Source organism: Natator depressus, chromosome 3 (genome assembly GCF_965152275.1).
Source record: "Natator depressus isolate rNatDep1 chromosome 3, rNatDep2.hap1, whole genome shotgun sequence".
NCBI classification, from domain to species: Eukaryota; Metazoa; Chordata; order Testudines; family Cheloniidae; genus Natator; species Natator depressus.
The window spans coordinates 100,569,389-100,593,744 of NC_134236.1; the positions used below are offsets into that span (position 1 = coordinate 100,569,389).

General features: G+C 44.6%; 2 protein-coding genes across 3 annotated transcripts in view; one reads left to right on the forward strand and one right to left on the reverse strand.

Moving 5' to 3' along the window:
- Positions 1 to 21,162, reverse strand: part of EPB41L2 (erythrocyte membrane protein band 4.1 like 2) — a 275,035-nt gene extending 253,873 nt beyond the window's left edge. The window contains exon 1 of the mRNA XM_074948422.1: positions 21,145 to 21,162. The gene's annotated coding sequence lies outside the window, so the exon portion shown is untranslated. The remainder of the gene's footprint in view (positions 1 to 21,144) is intronic.
- A 1,555-nt stretch (positions 21,163 to 22,717) lies between these two features.
- The window catches only part of AKAP7 (A-kinase anchoring protein 7), a 133,663-nt gene continuing 132,024 nt past the window's right edge, over positions 22,718 to 24,356 (forward strand). For both annotated transcript variants that reach the window (XM_074948440.1, XM_074948439.1), the window contains exon 1: positions 22,718 to 22,842. In XM_074948440.1, the coding sequence (XP_074804541.1) occupies positions 22,731 to 22,842 (112 nt within the window). In that variant the 5' untranslated portion in view covers positions 22,718 to 22,730. The remainder of the gene's footprint in view (positions 22,843 to 24,356) is intronic.

The following is a 24,356-nucleotide window of genomic DNA, read 5'->3' on the forward strand; positions in this document are numbered from 1 at the left end:
GCACTTTGTTGTTAACATTTTCTTAGAACACTGATTGAGTGTAAGTAAAGAAAGATCAGCAGTCTGTAGAAGAACAGTATAAACTATTGACCTTGGGTAACCCAGGGCATGCATAGTAATTGAGACTGTACAGTTTAGTTTTACACAATGTCCTTCATACACATTATTACGAAACATTTTAGAGAAAGAATTCATCATAAACTAATGAGGTGAGTTTTAATAGCTGAGGCAGTGACTCAGGATGTTGGAAGAAGGGGGAGATTTTGATACAGATAAAGTATGGAAAGGAAGAAAACAGCAACATATCTGACAGTGAGCTAATTACTATTGCAATATGGATGCCCTTAAATGTACAGCTCCAAAATCCATTTCACTATTGACAAATCATTGCTATTCCAATGTAATAAATGTCTATCTACACAGGTACTTATATGGCCCTTATCACCATAGTATGAATACTGAACAGATATTTAAAATTGCACCAACACTAACAATGTCTTCATCTCCCTTTCTAACCTGCAAGAAATAAATGTTTCCTTTTTGGTCTGTTTCTTATTTTTGTGCATGAGAGTGCAAGAAAGCTGAGTCAAAGAGATTAATTTTGCATTGCTGTCTGGGGCCCAGATCCACAAAGGTATTTAAGTGCCTAACTGGCCCTTTAGGCACCTAAGTCTGACATTTAGGCCCCACTGGTATTCTTAAAAATCACAATTCAGATGCTGCCTAACTCGGGGGTGATGGAAGCTTCCTAAAAGTGGGGACCAGCACGCGAACTGTGGCCCCATCCCCTGCACGGCTCCTTCCTCGTGAGGCCCCGCCTACATGCCACCCCTTCTCCCCGAGCCCCCACCTTCATACTGCCCATTCTCCCGAGGTTCCACTCCCATGCTGCCTCTTCCCCACCCCCTGCTCGCTCCTCTCTGCCCTTCCCCCTGTCCCAAGTGGGAGGGCATACCCCTTCCACCTTTAAAAGTGATGGGGCCATGGCCCCCATCTTCTCCTGGCCTGTCGCCTTTGGCCTAACCCCATAGGTGCCTAAGTTTCCGCTAGACAGCATTCACAAAGCATCCTAAGCACTGATACCACTATACAGCTAACGAGTTGCTTGAAGCCCTAGCAAAAGCCAAAACCCCAATGTTCCCAGAGCTGGATTCTCAAACAAGGCAGGGGAACATGGATCTTGCCAGCAGGCCCTAATCCTGTAGGTATGCTCTGAGCATGCCTAAAACCTGACAGTCCCCACAGCAGAAAGGCTGGCTGCAGGTCACTGAGAGGTGGGAGGGCAGCATAGTACCTCCTAGATACAGTGTGTGATTACAGAATATCGAATAGCGTAGTGGTTAGGGCACCCACCTGAAATGTAAGAACCACAGGTCCAATCCCAGCTCTTCCTGATTTGGAGCAGGAACTTGAACCCAAGTCTCCCATCCCCCTGGCAAGCTCCCTAGCTATTGACTATCCTGGGGAAGGTTTTACTTAATCTCTTCTGTTGGAGCTGTTTCACTTTGAACAAATAATTACTGGAACAGGGACTTGAACCTGAGTATCCTATGCCTTAGATGATCTCACTAACCACTGGTCTACAGAGTCTCGCTCTCTCTCAGTGGCTAATTCATTATTTAAACAACATAGAACAACTCCAACAGGCAGGCTTGAGTATACCTAACAGCCCAGTGTCAGGGCAACCAACGTGGCATGTAGGAAACCTGGAAGTCAATCCCTTGCTCCAAATCAGGCAGAGAAGGGATTTGAATCTGGGTCCCCCACATCTAAGATGAGTGCACTAAGCTATTGGTAAGGCTGCGAGTCTTTCACGGAGACACGGATTCCGTGACTTTCCGGGACCTCTGGGACTTCTGCAGTGGCTGGTTCAGCTGGCCCCAGGGCCGCCCGAGAAGCTAGGGTGGGTCCGGGGGCGGGCGGACCCAGGAACAGCGGTCCAGAAGCAGCAGCGGCGCCCCGGGCCGCCACCCCTGGCCTGGAGCAGCAGCAGTGGCAGGGCCCCACCCCAGGAGCAGCGGCAGCAGAGCCCTGGGCCGCTCCCCCACCCCAGCAGCAGTGGGGCCCCGGAGCACCCCTTCCCCCCAGGAGCAGCAGCGTCCCCCGGAACCCCGCCCCAGAGCAGCAGACACTCCTCACAGTAATCTCAGAAATGAGTAACTGTGCCACTGTTTGAACATTATTTTGGTAGATGAGCTCAGTGTTGGGATACAGCTTATCAGTCATTCTGGTTTATCATATTTATGGTTTTTCATACAGTATAGCAATTTCCATGATTAAAAAGAGAGTCAAATATACTGACACATATTGTGTTTTTTCCTCCGTTGAAATGACAACCCCTACTATCTTTTAAGTGTACATTACTAAATCAAAACAAAGCAGCACTCATGTAGGACTTGTTTAGTCTGCTTACTTATTATATCTGAGGGCCGATTAGTGCTGCATTAATCTGTCCCCAGGATCTTCCAATTGCCTGCCTGGAGTGCCTCACAGGGAAAGGGTATTATAAGGGTTTCACAGTAAGTATATATTAGGACTCAAAAAAAAATAAAAAGAAATATGATAAGGAATATGTTTTCTACAATAAACAAAAAAAAAAACACCTTAAAAGAAGCCTATGAAAAATCTCCAATCTGATTAAATTAGGGACAGGCATGTCTGACTTTCTTGTAAAATATGTCAGGTAGATTTGTAACACATTGTCAAGAGAGGAAACCAAAATATGCCAAGTATAAGCATAAAAAGTAAAATTTACTAGGAATAGATATTCCCATAGGAAAGAGTGTCCATTGGTGTATCCATTTAATCTTTTAGGTGGGAAAAACCTCTAAATAGAATAAAAGATCAATACAGAATTAAAAATCAACCACTCCGGATAGAATACATTCAGTTATTCTGCTTATGAGGCCTTTCTGTTCTTTGTACTGTTATTTAGTCATGCATAGCTGGCTCTTATTTATAAAATTTACAAAGAAGCTAACAAAGTCTTTATAACCAAAAATATGACTCAATATAATAATATTGTTTTATGTCCTGTTAATTGACTGAGTTTTACAAGTAATTTTTTCCTTTGGACAAAAATTCTTTTCATTGGTATTAAATGTCAAGTCCTGTTTTTTTCTCCTGTTTACATAATTTATTCAATGTTGGCATATTCAAAACTATTCTGTTGGTAGTTATATTATTTGCTGTTTCCCATCCCAATAGTGATGGCAGTAGCTGTGTGTCTAAATCTCAAAGCACTACGCTATGGACTTCCTAAGTGATTAGTGCAGAGCATTATCACCCTACACCATCTGGCTGTCTGATATAGAAACATTATTAAAGAAATCCAGTGAATTTTACATTCTTCCGTATTTTAGACATAAACTCCAATTACACATTCAAAAAGTGAATGCCGAGTTTAAATCAAGATATATATTTTAAAATGTGCCTTCTGATTGCAAAGAAGGCATATTCCTGTTCCTCTTCATTTTAATTACTTGAGAGTTTATTAACCCATACATATGTACACCCAGATAATACAGCTTAGCACGTATAGACAGCCTGCATATTCAACATGCGAGGAGACTAAAGTGTGCCATCTGCTTAAATTAAAAGACTAGTTCAATTTCTGACCTCTCCACAGTTAGTTGATGTATCTAATGGATTTCTACACTTTGATTCATTCAGATTCTAAAGCTTTTTGAAGTAAAACAATTTCAGATAAAAGTTAAATCAAACAGCTGTTACAAATTTAAATGTTAAGGCTCTATGCTGCAAAACATAAAAACTCTTGCAACCCAGTGTACTGTATATCCGTGCATGTAAAAATATCCCTTTATAAGGAAGAACAAAAGATGCTTCCCCACTCCAGGAACATTACACAGAATAAAAGAGCCACTGAAGCACAGAATGCAAGCTTGTACTGGCAGACAAAAGTGAAAGCCTATCCTGTTTTCTCTGTGTCCAGTGTAGATGCTGTGTCAGATGAGGAAATCAGGGTAGATTCAAAAGTCAGCAAGAGAAAAGTAAAACCATACAGAAGAAGCTAAAATCTGGTGAAATAGTACTTATGAGCACCTAGATTTCTTTTTGCAAACACTGCTTTTGGCTGTTCTGCAGATGTGCAAGGAAAGAGGACAATTCAAAACTGGTTAGTTTTACTTCTTCCACTTGCAGAGATGTTGAATATCTTGTTACATTTGTTGGTTGGTGGTATGGCCCAGGCTATTCCTTGAAAGTGACCAGCAAAGGGTTAAAAAAAGTCTTTCTACCTTTAGGATGTTTAGCTTTCTCTATAAATTTTTCTTGCTTGATTTTACCTTTAAAAACTCACAAAAGTAAACATTATTTTCTCGTTTTGCCAAAGAATATAGTGAGATCTCAGAGACAAAGACATCTTTCCTTTCAACTGTGTGTAGGGCATTAGCATTCAGTGTGTTAACAACCAGTAAAAAAAAAATTCCCATCTCAATTTATCAGATTTCACTTTCTTGGTATCTGTGATGCCATAATCCTAGTAGTTCTTTAGTTATCTGGAGTCTTCTAGGATAGACAAGTGAAATTTTTAGAGTAAAAACAAAACAAAAACACCCACAACAACCCCATCCTCCCTATTTTCAGGTCTCCTTTTTACCTCAGGAAGAAGCAAATGAAAGCACAGCAAATTCACACCCACCCTCCTTTGCATATAGATCCTCTTACTAAGGTTGAAATCCTGGCCTCATTTAGGTCAATAGGAATTTTTCCATTGACTTCAATGGGACAGAATGTCTACCTATGTCTGCATAGTCTGAGAGTGAAATCCTGGCCCCATTGAAATCAGTGGCAAAACTTCCATTGACCTAAATGAGCCCAGGATTTCACCCTGAGCATCTACACACTGACTAAAGTCCCAAAGTCCTGGCTCAGCTTGCATTGGACGTGGTGTAAAACCTGTGAAAGATTCTTAGGGGCAGTCACTTTTCTTCTGTTCCAAAGTCCTGGTCATGAATATGGAGGGCATCTCTGCAGGTCATGGCAATAAACTGAATAATTTATTATAGATTTAGTTGTCAGGACTTATTCTGAAATCCCTTGGGACAGAGGCTGCACTAAATTTCAGTGGGTCTAAATTTAATTCACATTTTATACTACCTTTAAAATATTTTGGGACAAATTCTGCTCTCATTTGACTGTAAAGGTTTTTACAAGTGTAAATGAGTACAGAATATGTCCATTGTCTATAAAGTTGACCTTCCAAAACTTCAGATGAATATTAAAAAACAGGAATTTAAAATTTTGACCATATTAAAAAGTGATTTTTAGAAAGAGGAATGTGATCAGACAATCAATGTACACATACTCTCTTTTGAAAGCAAGCTAGCAGAGCACCAAACTGAAAGGGACAAAAATTACAAGCATTTATGCATACTGATCTAGTCACATCAGCTTCTAATAACCCTTTGTGCATTACCGGTACACACTGCACAGGATCTGATCCCACAGTTCTTATTCAGGCAAAAATCCTAATTGCCTGAGTAAGGAATGCAAGATTAAGTTTATGCAGAGTATGCAGGGTAAGTACCAGCATGTAAATACCTGTCTGAGTTATCAGTAAATAACATGAGGAAATTTTAAAAGCAACATATTTAGTAATTAGCACTTCCTGGCTATGTTGAAAATGTTTAGATTTAAGCCAGAAGACAAAGAACCTACAACAGGTAAATACATTTGCACTAAACAGTTGTTTTACTGCCAGACACTTATAGTACATGGCTGAATGCAGGAATGCATAACAGCAACAGTGTTTCTTCCTGGTCCCAATGGGACTGTGTTCTTGGCAGAAACTGCCCTGGTATTCCATATACGCCGGGTCTCCTTTCAGCATTTTAGTAGGCTTACAAGTGAATATTCAGTAAGATGCATGGGGATTTAGCTGCTCTTTGCCAGCAGTGGGAGAATCACACAGATAAATCTGTGTCCATCGTAATCACATTGAACACTTACCCTTTGTCTGAGAAATACCATTTCATATTACTACTGTATTCAGAAACTGGAGGGTGAAATATACATTTTCTTTTTCAATATGTTAGTTATTTGTAAAATTCAGTTTGTGAATTACAAAATTAAACAAATATCTTTACAAATAGTATAAAAATAAGTATAAAAATGTAAAGGCATCTTATGCTTTGGGAATTATGATTTCTTTTCAAATATTTTATTTTTAAAAATTAAAAGGCAACAAGTCTTAATATACCTGCATGCCACCAACTTAAATGTCATCTCTCATTACATCTCATGAGTATAACACTAGTCACATACAACGTTGCTAACTGAACCTGATGTGATGAGTCGTACAGAAATCAATATTAGAAAATATGATTGGAAGAAACAATACTTTCTTCAAATAGTCTTAGCCTAAAAAAAAATTCAGAATATGCATTTGCAGAAATTCTTACATCTGATGTTACATTTGGAGTTATTGGATTTTTTTCCCTACAGTTCTTGCTGGAGTGGGATGATATGTCAAGCCCAGTCTATGCCAGCGATTCAGACTGAGAATTTTTAAAAAGGACTGTGGCTTTTTCTGTCAAAGTTTGAACTGATAGCATCTGCCACTCAGAAAATTCTCATGTTCAAAGCTGACAACAGAAAATGCAGACAAATCCCTACCTATTTTGCAATTGTAATGCACACAAGCTCCAGCTGAAGCAGATGAGGATATGAATGTGTGGAGACAGCACTAAGTACCATGGCTAATAGTGCTGTACATACAGCATATTTGTGTTGTGTCCTTGCCCCCTTGTCAGGATAGGATAGTGTGAAAATAATGATACACGTGCTACTAGAAATGTAGTGGGTCAATCAAAACATACAGTAACATAGTAAAATGAACTGGGATCACATCCACAACAAACATCTGACCCATTCAGATACTAATTAATGGACTCAAGCCCCCCCCCCACTCAATTACATATGAACTTGGACCCCAAGCAACATACATCCCAAAGCATACCGGTTCCATTATATGACACAGGGGGTTATTTTCAAAGTCACAAATAGGGCAGTTAGGCATCTGACTCAATCAATAAACTCAAGGCATGTTGAGCACCTAAATGTCTTTTGTGCCCTTGAAAATCTCCTCCCTTATTAATAGAATATTAATGAAAATCTGCATGACAAGTCAGTCATATTGCTGGTACATCCCACAAGTCTCTGGAGTCCTTCAAATAGCCCACATCAGCACCAATATTTTGCTGAAGACCCATGTGCTAATTTGACAAAGGTGCACCCTAAGTTGCTTTGTGTGGTTCTATTTGCTTCCTTCTTGCTCCTTTTTTTATGCAGCTCGTGAAGGGGAGTCACACCATATGGGGGATAGGGCCCTGGCCACAAGCTTTTTTGGAGGACAACCAACCACCATTTTCAGAATGGATGGTTGAGCCTCAGCTCTCCTTGGTTTTGGGATGATTTTCTTAAATAGAAGATGAACTGGCAGATGTCACTTTTAAATAGAAAATCATTTGGACAAGAATTAAAATCCAAGGATGGTTGTGGTTTTGCCTACATGAATGTGAGTTCTACGGAAGGAACTAAATTGGTGATATGTATCCTACAGTTCTTTTGGACCCCCCGGGGAAAATTCATTTCTGCCCTGTATCCCTTTGCAGCAATTATGTTAGTGCCAAAAGGCTGCATAGCAGGTGATAGGCCCTGTTCCATTAGCAACAAGGGAAGCTGAATGGAGCTTAAGTTGAACAAGCAGAACTTTCTTAACCCCTAGGCACTTCTCTGTCCCTGTGGCTGAGTTGCTTGCAGCTTAACTCCACGTGCTCCCAGTTCACTTGGGAATATGGGTCCTCTTACTCCAGTTCCACTGATCATGGTACAAACATTAAAAAAATAATTGAGACCCAGACTCCCACCCTGTGCCCCTTCGGCCACATGTTGCCAGCACACAGCTGAGTTGGAGTCTTGTCTGTATGAAAGATTCAACTGGTTACACAGTGTTTGAGATAGTTTAGTCTCCTCAACAGGCAACAACACTGGGCGTGACCGATCTCTGTCTCCCTGACAACTGTCTCTTAGTTTAGCAAACTCTCTCTCTGTGGAATCATCTCCCTCTGTGGATTTCACCTCTGGATGGTTCTTTGTCTCTCTATTCTGTGATGATCTCTGTAGGCTCTCTCTGAGTGTTGTCTGCTTGCTCTAACCGTCTCCTTCTTCCTTCAGATCACTTGTCTTTTGCGTAGTTCCTTCGTACACCACTGCAACCCTCACAACTTCTTTTGCCCACTCCTTCTGGTGTCTCTGTAATGGCTGGATCCTCACAGGAATGCCTGTCTACAGGGATGTAGGTCCTTGTTTGACCTGTTGTTCTCTAGGGCCTGCTTTCTCAGACTGTTGGCCATCTCCACTCAGCAGTGTCTCCATCCTTCTAGCTGCAATGGGTCTCTCCTCACTAGTAACAAGGTTTTGGTCCTTTGTCCCATCACTGCCTGCCCTGGACTGTACTGGCACCGCTATAATGGGGTATTCCTGTGTGCCAAAACTGCTAACAAGGGGTCTGAACCAGAAGAAACAGCCTTGTGTAATAGTCTCCTAACTGTTTTTACAGCTGATTACCCATTACATTATTCTGTGCTGTGCTGGGGAGGACATGTGGTGGTCAAATTCCTATTTGTGTGCAAATTTGTTGAATTATTCTGAGGCAAATTGGGGTCCACTGTTGGTGAATACAGTGTCTGGAATGCCACATCTCACAAAGTGGGCGCTCCATTTGCCAGTCATTGACTTGCTCCTTGTACTAGGAAAGGCACGGATGTTCCCAAAATTTGCATAGTAGTCCACTGTAATCACTGCTTTTCCATGAAGGTAAATAAATCTGCTCCCATCTTTTCCCATGCTCAGGTGGGCAGCTCATGGTAATATAGTCTCTTTCTGCTGGTGGTTATCTCATAACCATCAGGTGTCACAGCCTTACATCAAGAGTTGTGTATTCATTCCCAGCCAGTAAATACAATCTCAAGTCCATCAAAGACAGCTATCAAAGTCCAGGTATGAGCCGTGTATTTTTTGCATGACATTTTTACAGAATGAGGCAGGAATAACAGCTCTCTCTCCTTGAAATAGAATTCCATCCTGCACACTCAGCTCATCTTTAATATAAAAATATGGTTCTGTGACTACCAGTACTTGGCTTTTGTCTTCTGGCTACCCTGATAGCATTACTCTCTTGACTGGCCTGTAGTTGGATGCCCTTTTCCATAACCTCTTTGGTTTGCATCAGCTTCACTGTTGAGACTGGGAGATAGTGCAGTATGATAATAGATTCAATGTTCTGACCCCCTTCCCCCAACTTTCTGATACTGGGTATACATACCCTGCTCAGGGTGTCAGCTTATACCAATATCTTGGACAATATCTGATCTCTGCCTTGTAGCACAGGAGGTACATTGGTATGAAACTGCAGAAAAACCTGAGAGTCTCTGGATTAAGTTTAGAAGTATGAGCAACAAGGGTGATGTCGTGGTGGGAGTCTGCTATAGACCACCAGACCAGAGGGATGAGGTGGATGAGGCTTTCTTCCGGCAACTAATGGAAGTTACTAGATCGCAGGCCCTGGTTCTTATGGGAGACTTCAATCACCCTGATATCTGCTGGGAGAGCAATACAGCAGATATCAGATAATCCAGGAAGTTTTTGGAAAGTGTAGGGGACAATTTCCTGGTGCAAGTGCTGGAGGAACCAACTAGGGGCAGAGCTCTTCTTGACCTGCTGCTCACAAACCGGGAAGAATTAGTAGGGGAAGCAAAAGTGGATGGGAACCTGAGATGGTCGAGATCAGGATCCTGACACAAGGAAGAAAGGAGAGCAGCAGAATACAGACCTTGGACTTCAGAAAAGCAGACTTTGACTCCCTCAGGGAACTGATGGGCAGGATCCCCTGGGAGAATAACATGAGGGGGAAAGGAGTCCAGGAGAGCTGGCTGTATTTTAAAGAATCCTTATTGAGATTACAGGGACAAACCATCCCGAAGTGTAGAAAGAATAGTAAATATGGCAGGCGACCAGCTTGGCTTAACAGTGAAATCCTTGCTGATCTTAAACAAAAAAAAGAAGCTTACAAGAAGTGGAAGATTGGGACCAGGGAAGAGTATAAAAATATTGCTCAGGCATGCAGGAGTGAAATCAGGAAGGCCAAATCACACTTGGAGTTGCCGTTAGCAAGAGATGTTAAGAGTAACAAGAAGGGTTTCTTCAGGTATGTTGGCAACAAGAAGAAAGTCAAGGAAAGTGTGGGCCTCTTACGGAATGTGGGAAACAACAGAGTGACAAAGGATGTGGAAAAAGCTAATGTATGTAATGCTTTTTTTGCCTCTGTCTTCACGAACAAGGTCAGCTCCCAGACTACTGCACTGGGCAGCACAGCATGGGGAGGAGGTGACCAGCCCTCTGTGGAGAAAGAAGTGGTTTGGGACTATTTAGAAAAGCTGGACGAGCACAAGTCCATGGGGCCGCATGCGCTGCATCTGAGAGTGCTAAAGGAGTTGGCAGATGTGATTGCAGAGCCATTGGCCATTATCTTTGAAAACGCATGGCAATCGGGGAAGGTCCCAGACGACTGGAAAAAGGCTAATGTAGTGCCCATCTTTTAAAAAGGGAAGAAGGAGGATCTGGGGAACTACAGGCTAGTCAGCCTCACCTCAGTCCCTGGAAAAATCATGGAGCAGGTCCTCAAGGAAGCAAATCTGAAGCACTTAGAGGAGAGGAAAGTGATCAGGAACAGCCAGCATGGATTCACCAAGGGCAAGTCATGCCTGACTAATCGAATTGCCTTCTATGACGAGATAACTGGCTCTGTGGATGAGGGGAAAGCAGTGGACGTGTTATTCCTTGACTTTGGAAAAGCTTTTGATATGGTCTCCCACACTATTATCTTGCCAGCAAGTTAAAGAAGTATGGACTAGATGAATGGACTATAAGGTGGATAGAAAGCTGGCTAGATCGTCGGGATCAACGGGTAGTGATCAATGGCTCCACGTCTAGTTGGCAGCCGGTATCAAGCGGAGTGCCCCAAGGGTCGGTCCTGGGGCTGGTTTTGTTCAATATCTTCATTAATGATCTGGAGGATGGCGTGGACTGCACCCTTCAGCAAGTTTGCAGATGACACTAAACTGGGAGGAGAGGTAGATACGCTGGAGGGTAGGGATAGGATACAGTGGGACCTAGACAAATTAGAGGATTAGGCCAAAAGAAATCTGAAGTGCAGAGTCCTGCACTTAGGACAGAAGAATCCCATGCACCGCTACTGACGAGGGGCCGAATGGCTAGGCAGCAGTTCTGCAGAAAAGGACCTAGGGGTTACAGTGGACGAGAAGCTGGATATGAGTCAACAGTGTGCCCTTGTTGCCAAGAAGGCCAATGGCATTTTGGGATGTATAAGTAGGGGTATTGCCAGCAGATTGAGGGATGTGATCGTTCCCCTCTATTCGACATTGGTGAGGCCTCATCTGGAGCACTGTGTCCAGTTTTGGGCCCCACACTACAAGGAGGATGTGGAAAAATTGGAAAGCGTCCAGCGGAGGGCAACAAAAATGATTAGGGGGCTGGAACACAGAGGGGAAGAGGAGCTGGGGAGGGGGATCTGGGCCTTCCCTCTCCACCAGGTTACAACCCAAGGTGCTAAAGGGATGTTGCAGTGTCATCACTTGTTGGTCCACCGCAAGTTACACTCCACCCTATGTCACTTCCTACCAGGCTGTGGCTCCTCTGTTTGGGGTGTAGTCCGAGTCTTTGCAGTACCAGCATAGTCTGCCCAGGGTAAAACATCATGTTCTTCAGGGCCTCTCTTGGGTTCCCAACTCAAAAGGGGGGATAGAAGGGAATACAGCTCATTGCTTCCAGAATGTCCTTATCAATGCTATGTCACTTTTCCTACAGCTCCAGCTGTCAGCCTTACTTCCTGATGCAGCCTGTAACTCCTTGCCCCTGGGTTACCGGTGCCCTTTTAAATTGTCCCTCCACCTGGAGCATGCCCTGCAGCTGCTGATTGGTGGGACCTCCCTGTCCCAATACTTCTCCATGCCTTGCTCTGGTTTAGTTTGGGATCCATAAACCCCATTACATACCCTCGTTCCCCTCAGCTCCAGAGTCATGAGGTGGACTATCGCTGCCTCCCCTGGCCGCCCCGTGAAGAGATGTTCACAGTTTTATGATCTCTGTTGGCTTGATGTAGCATTTCAAAGTAGTATGATTGCAGAGACAAATACCACCATATGAGTCAGGACTTGTGGTCCTTCATGCACTGTACTGATCAGAGGGGTCTGTGGTCAGTCACTGGCCAGAATGGGTGACCCCACAGGTAGTAGTCTAGGCATCTACAGTTCACTTTACTGCTAAAGCCTCCTTCTCAGTCACCGAACAGGTGACTTTCTGGAAGAACAATTTTTTTTGCTAAGGTAAAGGACAGGATGTTTCTCTTCCCCCCCACCCCCACTTCTTGGGACAGTACGGCTCCAAGGCCAACTTCAGATGCATCCATTTGCAAAATAAAAGACTTCAAGAAGGCTTTGGAAACAAAACAGGTTCCTGGCTCAGTCATTCTTTTGATATCCGCTAGACCCCATTTTCCTAATTTGCTTATGAGAACGTAAGGTGGGACTGTGACAAAAGCCTTACTAAAAACCAAGATCACAGCTACTGCTTCCACCTCCATCCAGGAGGCCAGTAACCCTCCCAAAGAAGGAAATCAGGTTGGTTTGGAATGATTTGTTCTTGACAAATCCATGCAGGCTATTCCTTATAACCATATTATCCTCCAAGTGCTTACCAATTGACTGTTTAATAATTTGTTCCAGTACCTTTCCAGGTATTGGCTATAGGCCAACTAGTCTATAATTCCCCAGGCCCTGTTTGTTCCCCCTTTTAAAGATCAATATTATGTTAGCCTTGTCCAGTCTCCTGGGACCTCACCTGTCCTCCAGGAAATCTCAGGCTAATTTCTAACAGTCCCGAGATTGCTTTACCTAGTTCTTTAAGTACCCTAGGATGGATGTCATCAGGCCCTGCTGACTGGAATACATGTAACTTATCTAAATATTCTTTAGCCTGTTCTTTCCCTCTTTTGGCTTGCATTCCTTCCCTCACATTGTTAATATTAATTATATTGAGTATCGGGTCACCACTAACCTTTTTTGTGAAGGCTGAAGCAAAATAGGCATTACACACTTCAGCATTCTTCATGTCATCCATTATTAGCTGAGTAGAGGACCTACACTTTCCTTCATCTTTCTCTTGATCCTAATGTATTTACAGAATCTCTTTGTATTGGCTTTTGTATCTCTTGCTAGGTATAACTCATTTTGTGCTTTAGCCTTTCAGATTTTGTTCTTACATGGTTGTTCTATTATTTTGTACCCCTCCTTAGCAATTTATCCATGTTTCCACTTTTTGTAGGATTCCTTTCTGATTTTCAGGTCATCAGAATGGCTCCGTTAGGAGTTCTGCAGTTTCTTATCTTTCCTTCACACTGGGATAGTTTGCGGTTGCACCTTTCACATTGTGTCTTTGAAAAACAGCTCTCCTGAACTGCTTTTCCCCCTACATTTTCTTTCCATGGGATCTTACCTACCAGTTCTCTGAGTTTGTTAAAATCTGCTTTTTTGAAGTCCATAGTCCTTATTCTGCTGTTCTTCCTCCTTCCTTCCTTTAGAATCATGAAATCTATCATTTCATGATCACTTTCACCTGAATTGCTTTCACTCTTCAGATTTGCAGCCAATTCCTCCATGTTAGTCAGACTCAGGTCTGTCCTCCTGGTTATTTCCTCCACCTTCTGAAACATGAATCTCTCCCCAATACATTCCAAGAACTTGTTGGACATTTGTGTTTTGCCATATTATTTTCCAACATTGCATAAGGAGTTAGTCTCCCCTTACTGCCATGTCGTGTGTTTTGGACATTTCTGTTATTTGTTCTAGAAATGCCTCATCCACCTTCTCCTCTTCCTGATTTGGTGATCTATAGCAGACACCTACAATGACATTGTCCCTTCCCCCCTTTTATCCTCACCCAGAGAGGTTTGCCTCTCACCTTCTTTTGGACCTCAGAACCAGTGTATATATACTCTGGACATAGTGAATATATTCAGGACAAGGGCATCCATTGTCATTTGTTTCAACATATCAAATGCTTGCTGTTGGGGACCTGCCCAGTCCCACTCAGTATCTTGCCTTGTTAGCAGATGTATGGGTTCTGCTACCTCAGGCAGATGTGGACAGAAAATATATCATTCCTATGAAGCGCAGTACCTCTTTCATATCCACTTGGGCTGGCGTGTCTCTGACTGCCTTAATCTTGTTGGGATCTGCTTTCAGTCCCTCTGCTGTGAGCAGATTTCCAATGCATGTCACCTTGTGCTGTTTGACTCACATTTTGGAGGGATTTAGTTTTATGTTCTTGTATTGCGGAGGAAAAGCTTGTAATTTTCTGTCATGGTCTCATTCATCTTCTGTATCATTGCTCCCTTCACCTACACTGAAGATATTATCTGCAATTATTTCCATCCCAAGCAGTCCTTCTGGTGCTTGGGTGAGTCTTCTCTGGAAGACTTCTGGTGCTGGGCTTATGCCCACTGGCACATGCAGCCGTCTGTAGTCACCAAATGGTGTTGCAAAAGGTGTCAGCATGCTGGACTCTTTATCCAGGCTTATGTGCCAAAACCTGTTCCTCACATCACAGACCATAAAGATTCTGGCTTTGGAAAGTTCTGATAAGATGTCATAAGTTGTGGGCAGTGGATAGTGGCATTTTTTCAATACCCGTTCAGTGGCTTTGGGTCTTTGCAGATGAGTAATTTGCCTGATGACCTCTTTACCACCACCATTCTGCTTATCCAGGATGTACTGCCCTCTACGGGAGCCATGATACGCCTGCTCTGCAAACTTTTGAGCTCCTTGTGTACTGGATTACATAGTACCCCTGGAATTTTACTTCATGGTAAGCACACAGGTTCCACTGTAGGCTCTACTTCCAGTTGCCGCTTTCCTTTGATGCACTCATCATCTTTGAAAACACTTCTCTATGTTTTCAATATTGGCTCCATTGTTTGAGGGACTCTCCTTTTGCTCCTTGCACCGCAGCTATACAATTCTGATGCTGCATGCTGGTCAGATCCTTGGTTTATATGGCACACTCCCCAACAGGAGTCTGTTGTGCTTACCATCCACCACCACAAGCTTCAGTTGGTCTTGTATTATTTTGGGGGTTGGTTACTTTGAAGTCACATTTTCCTCTGGGCTGCATTATGCTCTTGTTATATATTATTAGAATATACCTGTCAAAGAAGAGGCCCCGCTATCCAGCTGAAATTGCACAGGGCATTTCCCTACTAACATCATTGCATGCACAGAGGTTAACATTGTCCCTTGTTGCTTTCCTGTCCCAACAGCTTGAACCTGATAGGGTTAGGGTTATTTCCAGTGTGAATTTGTCTAGCTTCAACTTCCAGCCAGTGGATCATGTTATACCTTTCTCTGCTAGATTGGGATTCTCTTTCCTGCTTGGGAACTTTATTCCAGCCATTCTGGGTTTTCTGCTGTGTGGGTCTCTTGTTTAAGCGGTGGCATCCAATGCACAAGTTTCCTTATAAAGTTCTGGTTTGCCCTGTGGGTGGCCGAGACTTGTCATCGGTCTCCCTCTCAGTTGCTCTGTAGCCAGTCAGCTATTTCTGAAGCACAGCCACTTTCCAGCAGGTTGCTGCCTTTTCCTGTGACAAGCTTCTCCCTTTTAAGCTTGCTTCCAGCAGCTGTACCAGCCTCTACAGGTGTGCCTATTTGGTAGTGTTTGAGCTCAGAGGAGCTCATTAGCCTTCTCCGGATTGGAATGCGGGTGTGCCCCATCATGTATCCCACCCTTCAAGATGGTAATGGGTTCCTGGTTGTGTGTGTCCATATCTCCAATTTCCCTTAGGGAAAGAAAAAAAAATCAGCATTGGCATGACCTTTCCCCCAGTGATGTTGTACTTTGGACCTATATGATTGGAATGCCAGGTACCCCTACATCATACAGGGGTTTATGTCCTTCATGATATTCCACCTACATAAGGGAGCAGGATCGATGATCAACGAGAAGCAATTGCAGAGCAGGTAGTACCTGAGAGACAATGTGGATCATTTAATTGCCAGTCCCTCTTTCTCAGTAATCAAATAGGCACTCTCCCTGGGGAACAATTTTCTACTTAAATGTAGAACTTAAATGTAGGTGCTGTGTGAAAGCACAGCACCTAGGCAGACATTTGAGGCGTCCGTATGCAATATAAATTATCTTGGGAAAAGTTGGGATTGAAAAGGACGAGCGCCTGACAAAGATGTATTGTCAAAGTGTTAAAAGTGTTCTCACAGTTTGTAACCTGTCGGATCTTCCTGGAGTTACTGCCTTTTATAAGGTCTGTTAGGGGAGCCACGATTGAAGGGAAGTTAGGAACAAATCTCCAGTAATATCCAGACAGGCTCAGGGAGCACCTCACTTGCCTTTTTGACTGGGGGACTGAACATATGGTTAAAGCCTGCGCTTTGTTGATGACTGGCTTCAAGAGTCCATCTCCTACATGATATCCTAGATAGGTCACCTCCATGATTGCTAACTTACATTTTGTTAGGTTCACTGTTAGACTGGCTTCTTGTAGTAATCCTAATACTCTCTTCATATGTTATAAGTGATCTTCCCATGTGGAGCTATAGATGAGGATATCATCCAAGTAGGCAATGGCATATTTATCTTGGGGGCTGAGAACTTTATTCATGAGCTGTTGAAAGTTGCTGTGGCCCCATGTAGTTCCTAGTTCAAATGGCATGGCCTTTAATTTAAAGTGCCCAAATGGGGGTCAAAAAGGTGCCCTTCTCTCACAATGAGAGGGATTAGGGGATTTGCCAATGTCCCTTTGCGAGATTGATGGTACTAACGTATCTATGCTCATCTATCCGTGGCATTCGATAAGCATCAAATTTTGAACTGGTGTTATCTTTACAGAAATGGATACAAAAATGAATCCCACTATCAGATTTGGGGACCAGAAATACAGGGCTCCTCCACTCACTTTTGGACTCTTCAATTAATCCCATTTTTACCATTGCCTGTACTTCTTCCATACTATGTCCCACACTATGTCCCCAAATAGGAGTTAGGGATTCTCCCTAACTTTTTTGTCCAGGTGTTGTTTCCAGGTAGTGGTGGACTTAAGTGAGTTTTTCTGAGTATTGAGAAGAACAGATGAGCGAATCTCTCAGTCATTTGGGGGAGTTGTGCTCTTTGTCTAAGAGCGTGCAGCACCTACCCTCACAAGTGTCACCCCTAGCAAATGTGGATGTGAGGTCCTAATTTGGGGCTTGCAGGGAAAGGAGTTATCAGCAAACTTCCGACATTTTCCATGGCTTAAGAAGATTCACAAGATAGATTATGGTCTCTTTTCTTCCGCCTGGTAACCGTATTTCATGACCTACCAGTCTTACTTGCCTAGTTACCTCAAAAGGACTCTGCCAACAGCCCATTAATTTAGATTCGCCTAATGATAATACTAGGACTCAGTCTCCTGGTTAGAAAATACGCAGATGGGCCCCTTGGTTATAGGCTTGTTCTTGTGTTCGTTGCACCTTCCCTAGGTTTTCCCTAGAAAATATACTCAGCCTTTTAAGGCATTCCCTTAGATGGATAATATTCTGGATCATTTTGATGGTACTTGCATCCTTCATGCAGCAAATTTAAGATCCCCTAAGCCAGGGGTTCTCAAACTTCATTGCACCACAACCCCCTTCTGACAACAAAAATTACTACACAATCCCACAAGAGGGGACCAAAGTCTGAGCCCACCCAAGCCCCGCTGCCCCAGAACCCGAATCACCAAAAAAGGAAATAAACCTTCTACTGGTGGCATCTGACTCAGATGATGAAAATGTATGGAGCCGGAGGAGATGCAGAAGTGTAGGGGCTAGGGCTGGAGGTTCTGCTCCTTTCCCCACTGCTCTTCCCAGCAGGCAAAGGAGCAGAACTCCCAGTCCTGCCCCCTCCCCTTCCACGGAGCTGCGTCTGCTCAGAGCCTGGAAGGGCAGAGGGTGGGGCTGGGGTTCTGCTCCTTTCCCTGCTGGGAGGGACAGAGGGAAAAGGAGAAGAACACCGGCAGCTCCTCTGGCTGCCGTAACGCTCCCAGCTCCCCCTGTTCCTCAGCCCTGTTCTCCTGAGAGGTAGCTCTGTGGAGGGGCTGAGGGCGGTACACCATAGTGGCTATAAATAGCTTACTGATACAGCATACCAGACCGTACCAGCTTACTTGCACTGCTGAGCAGAACCCATCATCAGCATGGATGTATGTCCTCTGGAATGGTGGTCGAAGCGTGAAGGGACACATGAATCTTTAGCGCATCTGGCATGTAAATATCTTGTGACACCGGCTACAACAGTGCCATGAGAATGCCTGTTCTCACTTTCAGGTGACATTGTAAACAAGAAGTGAGCAGCATTATTTTCTGCAAATGTAAACAAACTTGTTTGTCTGAGCGATTGGCTGAAGAAGGACTGAGTGGACTTGTAGGCTCTAAAGTTTTACATTGTATTATTTTTGAATGTAGTTATTTTTTATACATAATTCTGTATTTGTATCTTTCATGAGAAAGATATTGCACTGCAGTACTTGTGTTGTATTCATCAATTAGGTGAATTGAAAAATACTATTTCTTTTGTTTTTTACAGTACAAATATTTGTAATAAAAATCTAAAGTGAGCACTGTACACTTTGTATTCTGTGTTGTAATTGAAATCAATATATTTGAAAATGTAGAAAACATCAAAAATATTTAAATAAATGGTATTCTATTATCGTTTAACAGTGCGATTAATCGTGATTAATTTTTTTAATCATGCAATTGAGATTAATTTTTTAATCACTTGATAGTCCTAATAAATAATAATATCATGTTAGTTCAGTAACCAGGTTTTCTGGGGGAGGAAGAGGCTAACACAGGAAAGGAGGGAAAAGCAAGAAGCAAAACAGACAGGGAAAACTGAAGCTGAGAAGCTGAGGTTCTAAAAAGAAAAGGAGTACTTGTGGCACCTTAAAGACTAACCAATTTATTTGAGCATAAGCTTTCGTGAGCTACAGCTCACTTCATCTGATGCATACTGTGGAAAATACAGATGTTTTTATACACACAGACCATGAAAAAAAAAATGGGTGTTTATCACTACAAAAGGTTTTCTCCCCCCAACCCACTCTCCTGTTGGTAATAGCTTATCTAAAGTGATCATTCTCCTTACAATGTGTATGATAATCAAGTTGGGCCATTTCCAGCACAAATCCAAGGTTTAACAGGAACGTCTGAGGAACGGGGGGGGGGGGGGGGGGGATGTATAAAAACATCTTCTGTATTTTCCACAGTATGCGTCCGATGAAGTGAGCTGTAGCTCACGAAAGCTTATGCTCAAATAAATTGGTTAGTCTCTAAGGTGCCACAAGTACTCCTTTCTTTTTGCGAATACAGACTAACATGGCTGTTACTCTGAAATCTGAGGTTCTAAAGAAGCCAGATTTCTGTCAATTAGTTTAGACTAACAAATGTTTGACTAGTCAGTAACTATGTACTTCCCCCTCCCCATCTGGTATAACTGAATTTTGGGCTCTGTGCTGAATTCCTTACTTGCCTAAGTCTCCCAATGAAGTCACTTAAAGTGTTTCTTGTACACAGAATACAGGATCTGTCCCCCTCAGCTGGAAAGGAAATAGCTGCTTGAATGCCACACCATGCTGGTAATATTCACAAAGCTTAAATTAAAATGGTTTTCTAAAGCTAAGTCTGGATTCTCTTATATGGATTCTCTCCCCTACATAAAACACTTTATAGTCTTGTATTTTTCTTAAAACTCTATTTGGGTCAGAAAATCAAAGTAGATAAAACTGCACAACAATCTGGAGCAATCAAATCCAAATTCCCCACCCTTTGATCCAAAAAGACCATTTTAAAAAAAAATTAGGCACACACTTTTCCTTCGGTATAGGATGTGTCATGTCCCAAAATGTATCAAGAGTTTTCTACCACACTTAACTGTTCAATGACACCCTGGCTTTGCAGACTAGATTTGTCAGTATTCTCTGGAAAGTGAATCTTTTTGCTTAAAGACAAGTTTTCTTTGGCAAGAGCAAGAGAGACAAAAATGTAGTTCTCTAAATCATTTAAAATAGTTTCCTGCTTTGTACTCATATTTTGCAGAACACTGCGAGATCCTGTAGTGGCGTCCAAATCCTGTATTTTGGAAGCATAAGTTAGACATCTGTTGCCTTTCGCGTACATAGTACTGTACATTGTGTGTGTAAAGGATGTCAAACAAATTAAAATGTCTCTAAAGAGATTACACATCCGAAAAAGGCCTGGGTAGAAGTACAATTACCCAAACAAAACAACGCCCTTCATTTAAAAAACTAGATAGTTATATAAATTGTTCTTAGCTAACAAAGCTATCCATCACATACAAAACCAAAGAACATAAAAGCAAGAAAATACTTATTAAGAAATCTACAATTCTTACATTGTCCACGATAAACAAACTACATTATTCTTCTCTAGTACAAAGAAATGCATTTTTCAATCAAAGCACAACTTTAACTCTGACACATTATTTTTGTTATATGTATTCTGGTAAGGAAACATGTTACATGGGAAATATTATCGGTTAAAGTATCGGTTACATTTATTAACTGACAATAGAATTTGTTATGGCACTTGCAACGGCCATTTTTTGAGACTAGGTAAGGTTACAAAACTGCCCATTTGCTGCTTTTGAAGTGTAGCCATCTTTCTTTAAACCATGTATGTGTGTGTTCCCCCTCCCACCTGCCTCCTGGTTCGGGGGTGTGTGTCAGGGGACAGGGGTGTGGATAGGGGTCAGGACAGTCAAGGAACAGGGTGGGGTTGGACAGGGGGTGGAATCCCGGGGGGGGGCAGTCAGGGGACAAGGAGCACGGGGGGGTTGGATGGGTCAGGAGTTCTGAGGGGAGCAGTCGGGGGCAGGAAGTGGGAGGGGGAGGATAGGGGGCAGGGGCCAGGCTGTTTGGGGAGGCACAGCCTTGCCTACCCGGCCCTCCATACAGTTTCGCAACCCCAATGTGGCCCTCAGGCCAAAAAGTTTGCCCACCTCAATCCAGAATGTCAGCTTTGCTTTGTTCTTCATTCCATCAGAAAAAAACACATCTGTGGCCATCTTTGTTCTTACTTTTTCTTGACAATTTAACTCATACTTTCACTCTGTGGGAGTTGACTTTTCTCCATCCCAACTGCTCCTTTCTGAGGTTAAGCTGGGCTTCTTTTAATGAAGTCTGTGCCACCAAAATCTGAACAAAGGGCGTGCTGCGCTCTAAACTTAAATGGTAATGAAAATCCCAAGGCTAACTTGCTTTGCCCCTGGCTAGTATCCATAAAGGGTATAATTGTTCTGCAACAACAAAACAAAACAACCCCCACACACCCTGTGACAGCAAGTTTCAGAGCCTGTGTCAACTGACTTGGGTGCACTACAAAGCTAAAAATAGCAGTGTAAACGTTCCTGTTGGAGCTGGAGCCCAGGCCCTTCCTAGGGGTTAGTTTGAAACCCAGACACAATTCCCAGAGGGCATCTGTAAGATCCAATATTAGTTTTCCTAAATATATATGGTGTAGTTCTACAACTACTATGAAAAGCATTAAATATCCACCTGTCTGACTTTTGCACTCTAGGTAGTACATTTATGCTCTAGAAAAATTTGTTTAGCTGAAGCTCCAAATCGCTATTGTGCAAACAGAAATTTTCATAATGACGTTTTGCGCGAGGACACGAGTTTAAGTTCACAGCAAACACACAGAGAAACTAAACAAAAAATAAACACTCTTGTGCAACCTGACACTTTATTTACGGATGGAGGGGCGGCCAGGCCAAACCTCTGTGAGGGGAACTGCCACCCTATGCGCCCGGTGGGTCGCGTTACCCGGAGCAGGAATTTGGACCAGCCCTGCGGGACAGGAGCCAGCCACTCAGTGGGGTCCCTGGCAGAGCTCACCCCCTCCCCGGGACAGGACTCCAGACCCCTGCCACTCGGAGCGCATGGGTGTCACGGGCACTGGCCTCTGTGCGCTCGGGTAACAGCCTCCCCTTGAAAGCCACAAGGGCCGAGCCAGCAGCCCAGGTCACACTGCGCTGGCGATGCCCAAATTCTGCCCGCGTGCCAGGAGCGGGGGGACCCCCGCCCCTTAAGGCCTGGGGCTAAGCGGCCCCGAGCCGCCGCCACCAGAGGCAGGACTCCGCCCGAGCTCCCTCCGCGGGATCAGCCCCTCCCAGCGCGCGAGCCGGAGCCAGGGCCAGGCGCGTACTTCTCCGAACCAGAGAGCACCGATCCCCGCGCGACACGCGCGCGGACAGCGCTCTTGGCGTCCCCAAGCACTGCACGCTGGGAGTCGTAGTCCCCGAGAGCCACCTTCCCTTCTCTCTCCCAAGCGCGCTCGCCCCCTCCGCCCCGGGGCGCGGTGACTGAATTTGGCCCCTGTCCCGTCTCGTAGCGGTGGGACGACTCTCGCCCCTACCCACTCCCTCCAGTCATGCGGAGGCTGCTGTCGACTCTCCGACTCCACCACGCCCGGCTATTGGCGGCGGCTGCCGAGCTCCCCGCCCCGGGACACAGGGCGCCACCGGCTGGCTGGGGGGAGCGGCGGGCAGCGGCGGCCGCTTGGCGGTTGGGCTCGGGGCGCTCCATGGCGCAGTGCGGGGGCGTCGCCCCGCCCTCACCCGCCGCGGAGGAGGCGCAGGGGCCGGGGGCAGCCGCCGGGGACCCGCCCCCCAGAGCCGGCGAGTCCCTGGAACATGGTGAGAAGGCGGCCGGGCGGCCCGGGCCTCAGAGCCCCCCGGGGGTGGGTCCCGCGCGCAGCCGGGCTCTGACCCCCGCCCCCGGTCCGGTCTCGCCCCAGCTCGGGCCCCTGCTTTGCAGCCAACTCTGCCGAGTGCGGGGCTAGACCGCGCCGCTGCGAGCCCGGCCCGCCGAGTGCAGGCACCAGCCCCACCCGCACGCCTCTCAGCATCGCCTGTTCCCCCCCCCCCCCCCGGGTGCTAGGCGTGTGTGTGTGTGTGTGTCTGTCCCGCCCCGCCCCCAGCGCTGCTGTGCTGGCTCCAGCCACGCCACCACTGGCGGTGCCGCCCTGCGCTCCCGCGTCCCGGCTCAGGCCCACCTGGAACCCGTCCTAGTTAACATGGGCCGGTACCGTGTGCGCAGCCGGAAACCCCCTTTTGTACCTGCACCGAGGGAAGGGAGGAGTCAAGGCGCTGCCAAGTCCTTTTGCCCGAGCTGGGCTGTTGATAACACATACAGCTACCGCCCTCGTGGTCGGCACTGTAGTAATAGTCTCCACTCCAAGGAGCTCACACTGTAAATAGGCAAGAGCCAAAGAAACTTTTAGCCCTCTGTTTGCAGAGGGGGAACTGACAAGAAATTTAAGTGAGGTGAGGTAATTCCCAGAAAGCGATGACAGAGCAATGAGTGAGTCCACCTCCCCCGAGTCCCAGTTCCGAGCCATAAACACAACACCATCCTCCCTGTAAAGCGGGAGGGAGAAAGTGCAACATGTGGAGCAACATCCACTCTCCTTCCTGTCTTTGAGGGTAGGAAGAGACTAAGGTTGCGTAGACGGTATCAGTACAGCCCTGTTTTTGTAGTTAGTGTATGACTCATTTAACTGACTACAACAGACAGGGTTGTGTCCACATAGCAGCTTTTAATATCAAGTTGTTTGAGATATTTTAGGTGCATCAGCATCTACCAACTCAGGCAGCCAGGGTGTCAGACCAGTCTAGGAAAATCTGAGCAGGTATCCCCTCCTATAGTATCTTAGTAAAGAAGAGAGTGTGCAGAGGACATTTGCACAGAGTGGCAGCATCAACGTGGGGCATATGAACGTTGGTATATTCTTTCACGCAGGCAACCTGAGAGAAAGGAAGATCTCGTACTAATTATACAGAGGCATAGCTAGGGTCCTAGCTACACTGCAAAAGTAGTGTTACCAGCTAGTTGCAGAACAACAATGGAAACCCTATGCCTTTCTTGGTGACAGATTTCAGAGTGGTAGCCGTGTTAGTCTGTATCAGCAAAAAGAACAAGGAGCCCTTGTGGCACCTTAGAGACTAACAAATTTATTTGGGCATAAGCTTTCATGGGCTAAAACCCACTTCATCGGTTGCATGCAGTGGAAAATACAGTAGAAAGATATATATACACAGAGAACATGAAAAAATGGGTGTTGCCCAACGCCCACGAAAGCTTATGCCCCAATAAATTTGTTAGTCTAAGGTGCCACAAGTACTCCTTGTTCTTTATGCCTATCTTATGG